The following is a 13,428-nucleotide window of genomic DNA, read 5'->3' on the forward strand; positions in this document are numbered from 1 at the left end:
TAAAAGGCTCCCGCAGGTACTTACAACATAGTGGCTCCTGTTCGTATGTCATCCTTGATCGTTGGATTCATTTTGTATTTTTCCTTAGAAGGAAGATGTAATTTATGCCCCTTTATTTCGCTGGCTTAATAATTATGCGTGCCTTTTTTTTCGTGTGTGCGTTTGCAGCACCGCCATCTTGAATGTTTTGGTTTAGAAGTTATAGACCGAATTTGTCAGTCCAAGAATACATAATAATAAAGAGGCAGTTGTCTTATGATTGGTCTGCGTTGCACACGCGATACATTTTGTCATTTTTAGTGAAAACACTTGCAAAAACAAGTGCGAACAACTTGTTTGGACTAGGATAATTTGTTAAAACGGCCGCGCTAAGAAATAAAGGAATGACAAAAGCACGTGCAAAGCTTTTGTACTAATATTTACCTTTTGTTCCCTTCAGGATGTCTCTGACAAATTGTCGCGACAATTTTTTTCAAAACTGTCAAGACATTTCAAACCTGTCTTATAGTGCGAATGGGCCCTTATTGTTTTTCTTTATCATCCGAATAACAAAAGGAAAAATAGCCATCATCAATCATCTTTAAGAGCACAACGCCTTGTGATCAACTGCGGGACAATCTAACGTTTTTTTACGTTTTCTTACGATCCTACATATAGGATCCTTTGAATTCTGACAAGTACAGATTTTTTATTATGGATGAAAAACAAGACAAAACGCGAAACTAGCCACCTGGTAATTAAGGTGGACATTGTATTGTTAAATATGTAATTTATTAGCGCAAGCTAATTAAGGCCGCAACACTCGAACATTTCGTAATTAGTATAATGCGATGACGTCATACAGTGTAGATGTAATTTACAACTCTACGACTTGCTAGTCAGAAGAACTATGAAACGCCACTAGGTAAATATATTTCTTTGGTTTGAACTGACTTTTGCCTTTTACTAACACTGCTCTGTAATTTAGATTTTGAACGTCTACACTCCCTACACTCCCTACGATGACTGTTAAATAAAAGGAGTTGTTTGAAACCGTGGATCGGATTAATCTTCTACTAGCAACACAGACATGATTGGGGTATGGGGAGAATCCGGGCTGGCCTGGTACATGTGCTGTTTTGACAAATCTTTTTTTCTTTGTATCATCACCCATGGTATCTATGTCAACAAACCTTTTTCACCAAATTAAAACTATCTCTTGCTGTCCAATAATGGCGGAATGTCCACATGGTAAAGCACCATACAGTACATTAAATGCACAATTAAAAAAAAATGAGGCTATCATCTTTTCGTGAAATTTTAGTGGCTGTGGAGGGAAATGGTAGAATAATTGTTTGGGAGTCTTGATCTAGCTAAAATCTACACTTCAACAGTATGCAAATTCTGACAGAATCATTTTTACTTCCCAGTGATAGCTAATACATGTACATGTAATAGGATGAAATAATTATATGAGTTGAGCTGCTCTCATTGCACTAATACAATTTGCTAAATCGTATTTTTTTGCAGGTTATGGCAAGAAAGCTGTAACAGGAAAAGGAAGTTATGATACGATCAATAAACATAATAAAATAACTTTTGAATGAGTGATATTGAATGCTATAATCAAGTTACTGTAAATGTTTGTTTCAAGTCTGCTTGCACACAAAATACAAACACTGCAAAATTTTGAGTATAAACAGAAAGTGATTGAAGTGTCTGGGGCAGCAGCAAAGAAAGATATCTAACGTGGGTTTGTTGAAATCTGAATTCTGCGCCGGAATTGAAAGCTGTAGTGGCAGTCAATTTTTAGAAACAAATAATAATTAATTACATTTTTTACCTCAAGGAATAATGTTATCAGGATAGTCCTAACATACGTCATGTACATGTACCTGGAACATTTTTTGAAGAGTAAATGGTTTTATTAATAACTCAAACATTGCACGTGAGAAAGAAATGATCATATCTTAAAAAAATCTGAGCTAAATTGTATTTAGCCTGCGAGCAGGCTCTCATTTCGGGCGCAACGTGAATCTCTCTTTGAAACGTGTAATACAATACCTCAACTGTCATAATAGCCTGATGAAAAATTCTTTTTAGCTGCATTAGACACATTAAGGCCGAAGCATCTTTTTTTCGTTTATGATGCTTTGGCTGTCAGCCTTTAAAACGAAATCTTGTGCAAAAAATCATTTATAATGAAAAGTACAGCGAGAAAGCGTGCGTTAAATTGAAGCGTAAATCCATAAGTGACATAAATCCAAGGAAAACAACCACTGGTTTTAGTTATGCGGAGCTCGAGGTTCAAGAAAACGTAAGTAAATCGGGATTCTACTTATACCATTCGAGCTTGTTATATTCGTTCATGGAAGACTCGGGGACCGACGCCGTATTTGCTCAGCGTCCTACTGGAGCTTAGTCCTTTCGCGGTCTTAACAATGTTTTGGTCGGTGAATGAGCCAATTAGAACACAGGAAATCATATATCCAGGTCTGGTAATCCGCCGAACTGCTGTAACCACCGATTATGATGTCCAGATAGGTCCCTCAGCTTCAACATCCTGCGAGCCTACTAAAGGGAATGACAAGCACATTTAAGGAAAAATAATTTACTCTACTTTGAAGGCAGCCGCAAAACACAATTATTCAAAGTAACAAAAATTAAAAATTATCTGTGGACGTGAATATACCTGTAATTGCGGTAACATGACGGTGCAATAATTCAAACAAACACAAGTTTTGCAGTTCAGGTGTTATTTTACAGTCATTTACAATAACTGCAAGCCCGCACGTTTTTTGAGACAATGAGGGTACACGCAGCTGTATACGAGGAGCTCCGATCCTGTCACCCTAAGGGAAGTTACCATAGCACAGCATTTTTACCATAAAAATGCTATGAATAATATATCTAACGGCAAATGTGCATGATATAAAGAAAAACATACTGGATTTCAGATACATTTGTATCAAAGTCACAAAGTAAATAGACATAATCAATGTTATTGCGACATCGCTGATCAGTGGAAATTGTCTTTCTTGCCAGGTTACTGTTTTGACTTCAAATAAGGGTTATCGTTATTACATCTATCGAACTTGCTTCTATAAAAGGGCTGATTATTATCATCACAATGCTCGCTAACAACTTCTCGACAAATTGTTGCAGTAAAGACGGATTTCAACGCGACAAAGACGAAAATGGAACGTGTTTGCTGCCAGTTGATTTCGTAGCTATCATGATAAGTTACGTAACCATATACAGCGCCCTTCTCATTGCTTCGCTTGTGGGAAACACCCTGCTTATCTTCGCCTATCTCAAATCAAATATGACTATGAACCTTATACTAGCCAACATAGCTATTTCAGATTTGTTCTTCTCCATAGTTCACTTTCCTCGAGAGATAGTGGTCCATATTAAGGAGTCGACGGTTTTTGTAGTCCACGGATGGATTGGGGAGATCCTCTGTAAGATTTGTGCTTTTGTCGCGGATGTTACCATTGCTGTGTCTACACTGTCCTTGGTTCTAATTACCGTTGTAAGGTTGGTGGCTGTGGTATTCCCACGAAAATATCGTCGCATCACTGTCAAAAAGCGACGGCTTTTCATCATTTCTACTTGGATTTTAGCGATGGCGATTCATTCTCCATATTTCTATACTTTCAGTTTGGAGACAAAACATGGAGAAGCTTTCTGTATCACAAACTGGGAGCCGGCCTTCAATCACAAGTCAACACATACCCGCTACTACACTGCGTTACTTGTTACTGTTTTGATTGTGCCACTAGTAACAGTTTCTATGTTACAAACTATAACCTTCCTGAAATTAAAAAACGATGAAATGGCGCCTTTTCGTTCTTCCATCGTCAATCAACGACACAAGAAAAGGAACAAAAAGCTGCTTAAAATGTCTGCAGTGATCGTTTTGGCATTTGCCTCGTGCTGGTTACCTTTTCTTGTCGTTCAGTTTCTTCATCTTTATTTTTCAAGCTCAATCCCTCACTGTAGTCTAGGCTTTGAAATATTTGGCCAGTTTGCCATTTTGTTTTCGTTGTGCCATTGCGTAGTGAATCCATGTATTTGCTTTACTTTTATGCGGCGAATTCGTAAAAACCTGAGTCTGAAATCTATTAATACAATAACACGGAAGAAGAGTTCCACCGATATGGAAACTAGAATTCAATAGTAGCTTTTTTTGTTCCCATTGCTGGGTCGTGCACTCTTCTTGTGATATTAATATTTTTTTGTTTCTTTTGGTGTGGTAAGCTCAGAGCTCAGAGGTTTATAACTATGGACGTATAAGAAGCAACTTGTGGTGATCTCTTCTTGATAATCAAAATGATATGCAATATCGTAGGCTTCTTAAGCCTTTTGGTGAAATGTAGTTACAGAGAAAGTCTTCAAAGAGAATAATTTGAAATAGAAAGTATCTAGAACACTTTAAATGCAAAAATATATCTCTTCAACAAAGCGTACAATAATATTTAGGATGGTAACTTTCGTACTTGTACTTTAAATAAGTTAATAAAAGTCATGTCGCTTACCGTTATAAGCGTTGTTTTTTATTTCTATTTAATAATACCAGAATCGTGATGTGTTTCAGTTATGACGACTGTTGTTTAATTCCAACATGAATATGAATATTTCTCTTTTTGGACAATGTAAGATTAAGGAAGCTCGATGTAGTTTTTTTTAGCCGAAGGGTGGTTGTTTTGAAAATTAAACTTATCTAGGAAGCCAATGTTCGATTTTTGCCAAAATACACCATAATGATTAAATATGACCAAATGTTAATTTTCTACCCGTCACTTTATCACAAAGGTTACCATAGCAACCACTGACGTTTTCTTTTGTTCTCAAACAAGCTTGATTTTCTCGAAATCTAGAGAGAGTCAATCTAGATTTCGAGAAAATCAAGCTTGTTTGAGAACAAAAGAAAACGTCAATCGTTGCTATGGTAACCTTTGTGACTAAGTGACGGGTAAAAAATTTAAATTTGGTCATATTTGATCATTATGGTGTATTTTGGCAAGAATTGAACATTGGCTTCCTAGATAAGTTTAATTTCCAAAAGAACCATTCTTCAGCTAAAAAAACTACATCGAGCTATCTACAAACTGTCGTTCTGCCAGTCAGAATAACTCAAAACAGCTGCAGTTAAATTGGAGCCGTCGTTTTGCGCGTATGTAGTGGTTCCATACATAAACGTTTCTACAGAAACGTAAGATGATTTGGTGTAAGCAGCAACGAAACATATTTAGGGAGAAATTGCGCCATGGTGGAGTTTCTATGACACCAAGCCACCAAGTTAACATAACAATACTCTACTCTGTAAGCATGCTGTGCTGGTAACGCTCTGCAATAACTGATTTTGATAAAATAAACGAAAAATGCTAACATGGCTGCATCCGACCTTCTTATGGTAGTTTTTTTACGTTGTAAATCCCTTGCGTAATTACAAGAGACACCATTAGTTGCAACATTTTTCACCACGCAGACTTCCAATTTTTTTCTCTCTTAGATGTATTTTATTCTTTGTGGCATTTCTTTTGCATCAGGTATATTTCTTTTGCAATGGGTACTTTTATAATCCCAATGTTCAGGACTATTTATTGAACAAATAGATTCCATTTTGCCGTGCGTCTGTTCAGTTATAGATCACAGATGACGTCAAAATGTGGTATGAACAAAAGAAGTGGCCCACGAGCCGAAGGCGAGTGGGTCACTGATGTTCATACCACATTTTGACGTCTTCTGTGATCTATAACTGAACAGACCCACGGCAAAATGGAATCTATTTGTTTTATGTAATAACACAGGACTTCAGCACACTTCAGTGTGAGCAATGCCGCCGTGCCGATGAGCAAAGTTGTTTTGATTTCACTATTAAGTTTTCGTTAACACGAATCACTGTTAATCCGATTGAATAAACAGAAAGAAAAATGGTCAATTGAAAGTCAATGAAAAAAACTAACCTTTATTCCGATTTCGAAAGTCTGTGACATTAACCTAAGCATTAAACCGCCATTCATTTGTTTTCCTCGTACGACATCGGTCAAACACTTTCATACAGATTTCGATAATTTGTCAAATAATTAACTGTCTTCTTCAAGCTTGTTTAGCCCAGTAAAATGCTTCGAAAAGTGAAGGACGTTTGGTGTATTTTTTCTCACTGTAGATTTGTAATTTAGCTGAACTTTTTTGCTTTGTTGTGGCCCCGCGAGTTTGAAAAACTTTGCCGACAACTCTGACTATGAACTCTTCATCACGCGCGCGAGTCACACCACCCCGTAACGTCATCTGTGCGTCTGTGCTTTAATAGATGACAGGCATCAACCAATCACAGCGCGCGCAATAGCTCGGTTATTGTATAAATTAAATGGACAACGACGTTGTTTTTCTTTTCTTATGAGTTCATAGCGATTTTTGTTTCCCGTCAGCTAGATGAATTTTCTCAATAAATTTTGTCTGTGGATCTGAATCTGTGCTTTCTTTCTTTCAGCCAATGTCGTCATTGGTTTACCCGCGGCGTCCGATAGATATGGTTATAGATAAAGCAACTGGATGATGTAATTTAAATTAACTTTTCTCCCTTCCATACTTTTTTTTCTCTTGTTTTTATTTATTTATTTTTTATTCTGCATTTGACACAACAATTACAAAACATACTAAAATAACTTACAGTACCGACAATTCACAAGAAGCGCGTCTACATTGTCCATTACAACCGTTAAACGTACTAACAATACTACAAAACAAGAATAATTACTAACAAAAAATAAGTTACAATGATATACGCTACTTACGTTAAAGTTACTTACAGAAGAATAAATTACCTACAATTAACTTACGATCAGAGATAAATATGTAGTTAGCTTACGATAACAACTCTATAAAATACAATGATGACGAACACACTTATATATTAACTAACAGTACCGAGATTATTTACTTATAGATTATTCACATGAAAGATACAAACGCCATTACATTGCTCACAAAAATTAATACTAACAATACTACAAAGCTTGAATATTAAGAGATAAAACAGAAGGGAAAATATCTTAATTAACTTTGTGCTTTAAACAATGTAAAAAGAAGAAAGAAAGAAAAAAAGACAGTTACAGTTGTCATGCTGTTCAAATAGTTCAAATAATAATAATGCCATCTACGTGTCTAACAAAAAATATAAATTACATAAATTAGTTTGGGATTAGTACCCACTTTTTTTTAAAATAATCTTTCTTTTTGATCTTACTTTCCGTTTCATATTTAATGGCAATTTCAGTACGAAATCCTTGAATTGTGATTTTTTTTCTCTTGTGATGTTGGAAGAATACGAGAAATTCTTATAAATCACGGGCCTTTAGGCGAGTGATTTACAAGCTTGTTTTGTCGCGTTCTCACAACATCCCGTGTTGGTTTATTGCATCGGTGAACCCGTAAGAAGTGCGGTTTATTACGTAAATAACACTCGTTAAAAGTGGATCGCTGACTTGAATTCAGAAATACATTTTTTGTAAATAACTCGCCCATGTTTCACCTTCACGTATGATAAAGTAATCATTAATTTGGCTTGTCGGTGTGCAATAAGAAAATCGACCCTGCATGACTGTCTGTTGGGGGACTTAAAAGTATTAATGCCTGTCGACAGCTTCGTGATCAAAGTAGAAAGTGTTGACGTGACACAGGAATATGAATATTTAATTCAATGTTTCAGAAGGGTCAAGGCTATAACAATGCTATTTAAACTCTGTTCTGCTAAATATTATAAACGAAAAGTCGTTTTTCGTATCGGTATACGACATATTTTGACATCCGGAATTTGTTTCCCCACGCGATGTTCGTCTTTGACCAATATTTGACATGAAATATTCCGAACTGGAGTAAAGCCGATCCACAAGAGATTGGATCAAATCACTGATGCATTCGGCCATTAACGTCTCCAAAGTTTTAGGCGATGTTGGTGCAATCATTAACAACACTAATTCAACGGAACATTGTGCGATTGTAGTGGGTCCAAGGCAAGTTACCATAACAATCCATGTCTTCACTCTGTTACTGGCCTTGGTGGGAAACATGCTCCTCCTTACAGCCTTCGTGAGAATGAAAGAACCCATCATGCTTCTTATTGCTAACATGGCTGCATCCGACCTTCTGGTAGCGATGTTTCTAATCCCTCGACTGATTACAAGAGAAGCCATCAGTTCCAATGCTTTCCTAGTTCACGGAAAAGGCGGTCTGTTTCTCTGCAAGATGTGCACTTTCCTTAGCGACATATCGTTGTCGGTGTCAACGCAGTGTCTAGTTTTAATCGCCTTTGAACGATTCTTTGCAGTTGTATATCCCTTACTGTATAAGAACATCACCGTGAAAATACGTCGCTTTCTCGTCGCTTCTACTTGGATCATGGCCATGGCAATTCACGCTCCATATTTTTACACGTTTCGACTGATAGCCGATGGCGATGCTGATCGCCTAGTATGTCAACCCAACTGGGGACCTGCCTTCGACCACCAATCAACACACCTTGGCTACAACATACTTTTATATGTTACAGTCTTGTTCATACCGCTACTTGTTATATCTGTTCTCTACACTACGGTGGTAATCAAGCTTCGAAGGGACAAAATGGCGACAAATCGAACTGACAATGGAGCAAGACGAAATAAGGAACGTAACAGGAATTTACAAAGGATGGTCATTGCTACTGTAACAGCATTTTTAATATGCTGGACGCTCTATATTGGGTTCGCTTTTCTCGAACTCTTTTATCCGGAAGTGGTTCCTAAATGTAGTAAAAGTTTTGAGGTGGTATATTATGTATCTCGCGTTTTGGCAAGCTCCTATTGTGCAGTGAATCCATGCATTTGTTTCATTTTCGTGAGAAGTTTTTCTCGTGAGCTGAAGTTTATGTGTAAACAAAAACGTCAACAGTCTGTGTCAACAGACAGAAAAGCTAAGGGTGAGTCGGGTTCAATCTACAGCCGTCGGATTGAGTTACGACAGTCCTTGTCTGATTCTGCACTAAGAATGACCTCAGTGATGAGTAGTGAGAACAGTCATTCTAATGTCTCAACGCCTTCATTTGCGGCGAATAGGGTAACTTCTAAAAACAATAATTCAACACCGCAGAGCTAGTATTGACAGGACTTTAAACGTGGCGCCATCTCCTACATAACTGTGTCTGGGTTTTGGGGACAAACATTCTGTAAGTTAAGACTTTATCGGACACTTCTTTTTCATTTTATTTCTTTTAGAATAAAAGCTGTGAGTGAATCATAAGAACAAGGCTTTCAAATTTTATTATTTTGTTTAGCGAATGCAGACTAATGACAGGTCTTTAAAAAAATATTGTGAGACTTCTACAAATTCGTCAACTGCATTCCTCATTTTCTTCTACATTATTTTGATGTATTTTAATAGTCCCCTTTGAACTGAAAAGAGCGATCGGAGGATGGCCTTGGTCAAGAATATCCGAGCGGGAGTTTATAAGATTATTATTTTTATTAAGGGAGGAGAACTGAGTTGTCCCGAAATAAAACTGTACCTTAATCTTTGTTGTTTTTTTTTTACTTTAAGGGCCTCTCCACATGAGTCCGGATTACGGTCTTTATCGGTTACCAGAGCGGATTTTGTCGTCTGTTCATATGGAAAATTTAAGCCCGGTCGACGGGGATAAAATTCAAGAGACGAAACCTAAAAGGCGACACATAAAGTTGCATCGTTCGCGACTATTATAGCTTTATCGACACTTGTAACTTTACTAATAAAGCTAATTCGCATGTTTCTGTAGGGGAAATAGGTACAAGGGAAAATTATGCCATTTTGACTGTCAGTTACGAAAGAAAAGCTATTTTCTCAAAAAAAAACAACATGTTGCATCCCGGTGACCAGACTGGAGTGTTTATATAGGAAATTTTTCTTCCCGTTTGCCGAAAAATCGAGAAATCGAGAAACCGAGAAATCGGTAACCAGGCTGGCCCGCCTTTTCGTATGAACACTTAAAAAATTTTACAAAGGAAATTGGAGTGAGCCGAGATCTCGGTAACTTGGCCAGCCCGGTCTACCGGGAACATATATGACAAAGATTTTATTATTATTATTATTATTATTATTATTATTATTATTATTATTATTATTATTATTATTATTATTATTATTATTATTATTATTATTATTATTATTATTATTATTATTATTATTGATAAACATACATATGCAGGTACATTACATAACAATGCAATAAACCAAATATTAATGTTCCCAACCCATGTCAAGCCAAGCCAAGTCAAAACAAGACAACAAGTTCAGTGAGAGAAAAGGGGTAAGGGATGAAGTGCTCCAGTTGCCAATCAGAATCATCAATAAGAATCATGCAGGGTACATGTATCACAGGTTAGTTGGTTAGCAACGAGAGACTGGAATCCTCTCCTTCCTTTCAGGAAGCCCTAGTTCCCAAGAAACTGGGGTCCTAATCTCTAGGACCCTTCGGAACGTTCCCAAGAAACTGGGGTCCTAATCTCTAGGACCCTTGGGAACAATCACAACAACCAACAACAGCAACACTGGGGGGCTCCACTATAAGGGGAAAGCTGACCCTGTGAGGCTATGGGGCAAAAGGGCGAATGGTACAGAGCTCTTCATCCCCTCCCGTGGTTTATTAATTATAAGAAAAGACAATGCTTAGTTAAGATGTTCTAAAGCTATTGAATAAGTTCAGAAGAGACAGTAATCGAATAACAGAATGGTCGAGTTAGTATATGCCAGCTTGACACTAAAGCTAACGGTTATATGTATATCAATATCTCAAAAGAAGACACATTGCTCAAGTCCAACAGCTCTAAGCCTGAGCTAGCATACAAAATGGTAACAATATAAAAAAAACAATGTTTCTGTAAGCAGGCATGCTGCTTAAGTCCATCAGCTCTGAACGTAAGTAAGCATACAAAATGGAAATAATAATTATTAGAATAATGTCTATAAATGCGGGCTTGCTTCTTTTGTCCATCAGCTATGGCTAACGTTTAAAAATAGTAATAGTAATATAATAAACACCCTTAACATAGCCGGATATGTGCGTAGAACTAGAACATTGCCTACATTTTTACAAATACTAAGCTAAAAGAGAACCAAAGAGGGTTGGGTGGGTGGGAATTATTGTGAAAACTCTTTTAGGGAGCTCAGAGAATTTGAAGTAAAACTACTCAAGTCTAGATAAAACCGCATGGCCTTGATTGACATAATAGAAAAGGGGCGATGTGATTGGCCAGCCCGAATAGCGCATCACACTCTGGAAGTGAGTTTGACCTTGGAATGTAACGCAAGAGTGATGGTCTTGCAGCATATAGCGTGACAGATCTGCGTATTTGAATAGAGTGATCTTATGACTTCTCTGAACTCCTTCCATGGTTGTCACATTAACTTTAATTTATATTACATGTAAATTGGCATTTATATTACATATAAATTTGCTTTAATGTTCCCAACCTATGAAGTCAAAACAAGACAACAAGTTCAGTGGGAGAAAAGGGATAAGGGATGAAGTGCTCCAGTTGCCAATCAGAATCATCAATAAGAATCATGCAGGGTACATGTATCACAGGTTAGTTGGTTGGCAACGAGAGACTGGAATCCTCTCCTTCCTTTCAGGAAGTCCTAGTTCCCAAGAAACTGGGGTCCTAATCTCTAGGACCCTTGGGAACAAACACAACCACATGCCCTGGTTCCCAAGAAACTGGGGTCCTAATCTCTAGGACCCTTGGGAACAATCACAACAACCAACAACAGCAACACTGGGGGACTCCACTATAAGGGGAAAGCTGACCCTGCGAGGCTATGGGGCAAAAGGGCAAATGGTACAGAGCACTTCATCCCCACAAATACACGAAGTGTATTCCCCATAGACGAACAGCACGAAAATATAAAATAGGTTTAAGTTAACATGTTAATAAGTAGTAGTAGCCCTTCACTCGACTCCTTCTCAGGAGTATAGACTATCAACAGTCTCTCGTCATAGCATCCTGTCCTGTGCATCCTTCTCTAGCTGGTACCAACTCTTGCCCATGGACTTGATCTCTGCTTTTAGCGAACGTCTCCAGGTGTTTCATGATCATGGTCTACCTCTCTTTTGACTCCCTTGAGGATTTCAGGTCAAAGCTTGCCTTTTGATGGTACAGGAAGGCATCGGTAAGGTGTGACCTAGCCATTTCATACACTCAAAGGAGTAGATATATAAATACAAACTGTTAATACTAAAATTCCCTATTCATGGTTTCCCTTTGAATGATACAGCATGAATTCAATGAGTGCTGGGAAAAACGGGAATAGAAGACCTTATACAGGGCAAAAGTTTGTTACTCACCACTGGAATTATACATTGCTGACCTAAGAAACATGGCAGGAAGGCAGAACTCGCACAAGAATCAATCAGGGTAGAAGGTGCGAAAAATAAGGCGTATTTGAACAATTAAGACACTTGCTACACAGACATGCATTCATTGTAGATAGAGTAGCTCCTGTTGGATTTATCCTTGTGCCACTAAACTTGGCAGGCTTGAAATGGTCAGAATTTCGAGTATGTCATGAGTTGTTCAATGCTTCTGCATGAAGATCCTAGAATTCTCCCTTTTATATTTCCTGTGACATACTCCCGTAAAAAGTCCTGTTATTGTATTTTATGTCAGGGCCGTTCCTAGGCAATTTTAGTGGTAGTAAAGGCAGATATGCCCCTGTATGTCTTGGATCAAATTCTTGCTACAAAAATATTATTGTTCAATTTCCCCTTGAGTTATAAACTATTTTTATTTTGTTAAAATGGCTTTGACAATGCACCTTTAAATACCCCAAATTTCTTGCATTAAATGTAAAAACTGTTTACACATTCAGAATCTTCATAAAGTATTCTATAAGCTGAGAACTTTCGTTGCTTTGAGTTGTTATTTGTCCTATTTTTACTTTAGTGACAAGGGACGAGAATTCACCACCCTAGCCTCCAGCAAAGCTAAGTTTATGTCGCTCTTCCTCAACTTTGAGCAGCCAAATTATAAAGGGTCTCGTCTACTCAGGTATTAAGACATGACTTCGAACATTACAGAAGATAACAATAGCGAATTCCACCGGTATCTTGTAATTTCCAGCCCTTTAGGCTTTACGACGGCTGTTGGAAACGGCAGCCTGCAAATTGCTCTAAGTTTCGTTTGTTTTCATATTGAAATCTCATTTAACGCCGGTCTAATAATTAACGCAAAATAGAATCAGCTTATAAATATTTATACTTCCACTTGGCCAAGATGCACCCTAGGGAATTTTTTTACTGACCACTTTCGGCGGGAGAGAAAGACATTCAAGACGGCCTTGACCCTTGTTGACTGTTCTCCGGCTTGACAAGAGAATAGTATTTTCTAGTTGAAGAAATCGTCTTGTTCTTTATAAGGGACCGTTCATTTTTAA

At 37.5% G+C, this 13,428-nt stretch overlaps 2 protein-coding genes across 2 annotated transcripts; both read left to right on the forward strand.

The window, feature by feature from the left end:
- Positions 1-2,750: 2,750 nt before the first annotated feature.
- Positions 2,751-4,497, forward strand: LOC144655673 (neuropeptide Y receptor type 1-like). Its single transcript, XM_078515971.1, has one exon. It carries the CDS (start codon positions 3,110-3,112, stop codon positions 4,160-4,162), a length of 1,053 nt encoding a protein of 350 aa, XP_078372097.1. The 5' UTR covers positions 2,751-3,109; the 3' UTR covers positions 4,163-4,497.
- A 2,745-nt stretch (positions 4,498-7,242) lies between these two features.
- Positions 7,243-9,788, forward strand: LOC144655659 (prokineticin receptor 2-like). The gene has a single exon (XM_078515953.1). The coding sequence runs from the start codon at positions 7,900-7,902 to the stop codon at positions 9,115-9,117; it is 1,218 nt and encodes a 405-aa protein (XP_078372079.1). The 5' UTR covers positions 7,243-7,899; the 3' UTR covers positions 9,118-9,788.
- Positions 9,789-13,428: the final 3,640 nt, after the last annotated feature.

Source organism: Oculina patagonica, chromosome 5, assembly GCF_052425735.1.
Source record: "Oculina patagonica isolate OP01 chromosome 5, crgOcupat, whole genome shotgun sequence".
Classification (NCBI taxonomy): Eukaryota; Metazoa; Cnidaria; class Anthozoa; order Scleractinia; family Oculinidae; genus Oculina; species Oculina patagonica.

Excerpts from the sequence above, each read along its gene's own strand:
- LOC144655673 (XM_078515971.1), top strand. The coding sequence starts at position 3,110 with ATGCTCGCTAACAACTTCTCGACAAATTGTTGCAGTAAAGACGGATTT.
- LOC144655659 (XM_078515953.1), top strand. The coding sequence starts at position 7,900 with ATGCATTCGGCCATTAACGTCTCCAAAGTTTTAGGCGATGTTGGTGCA.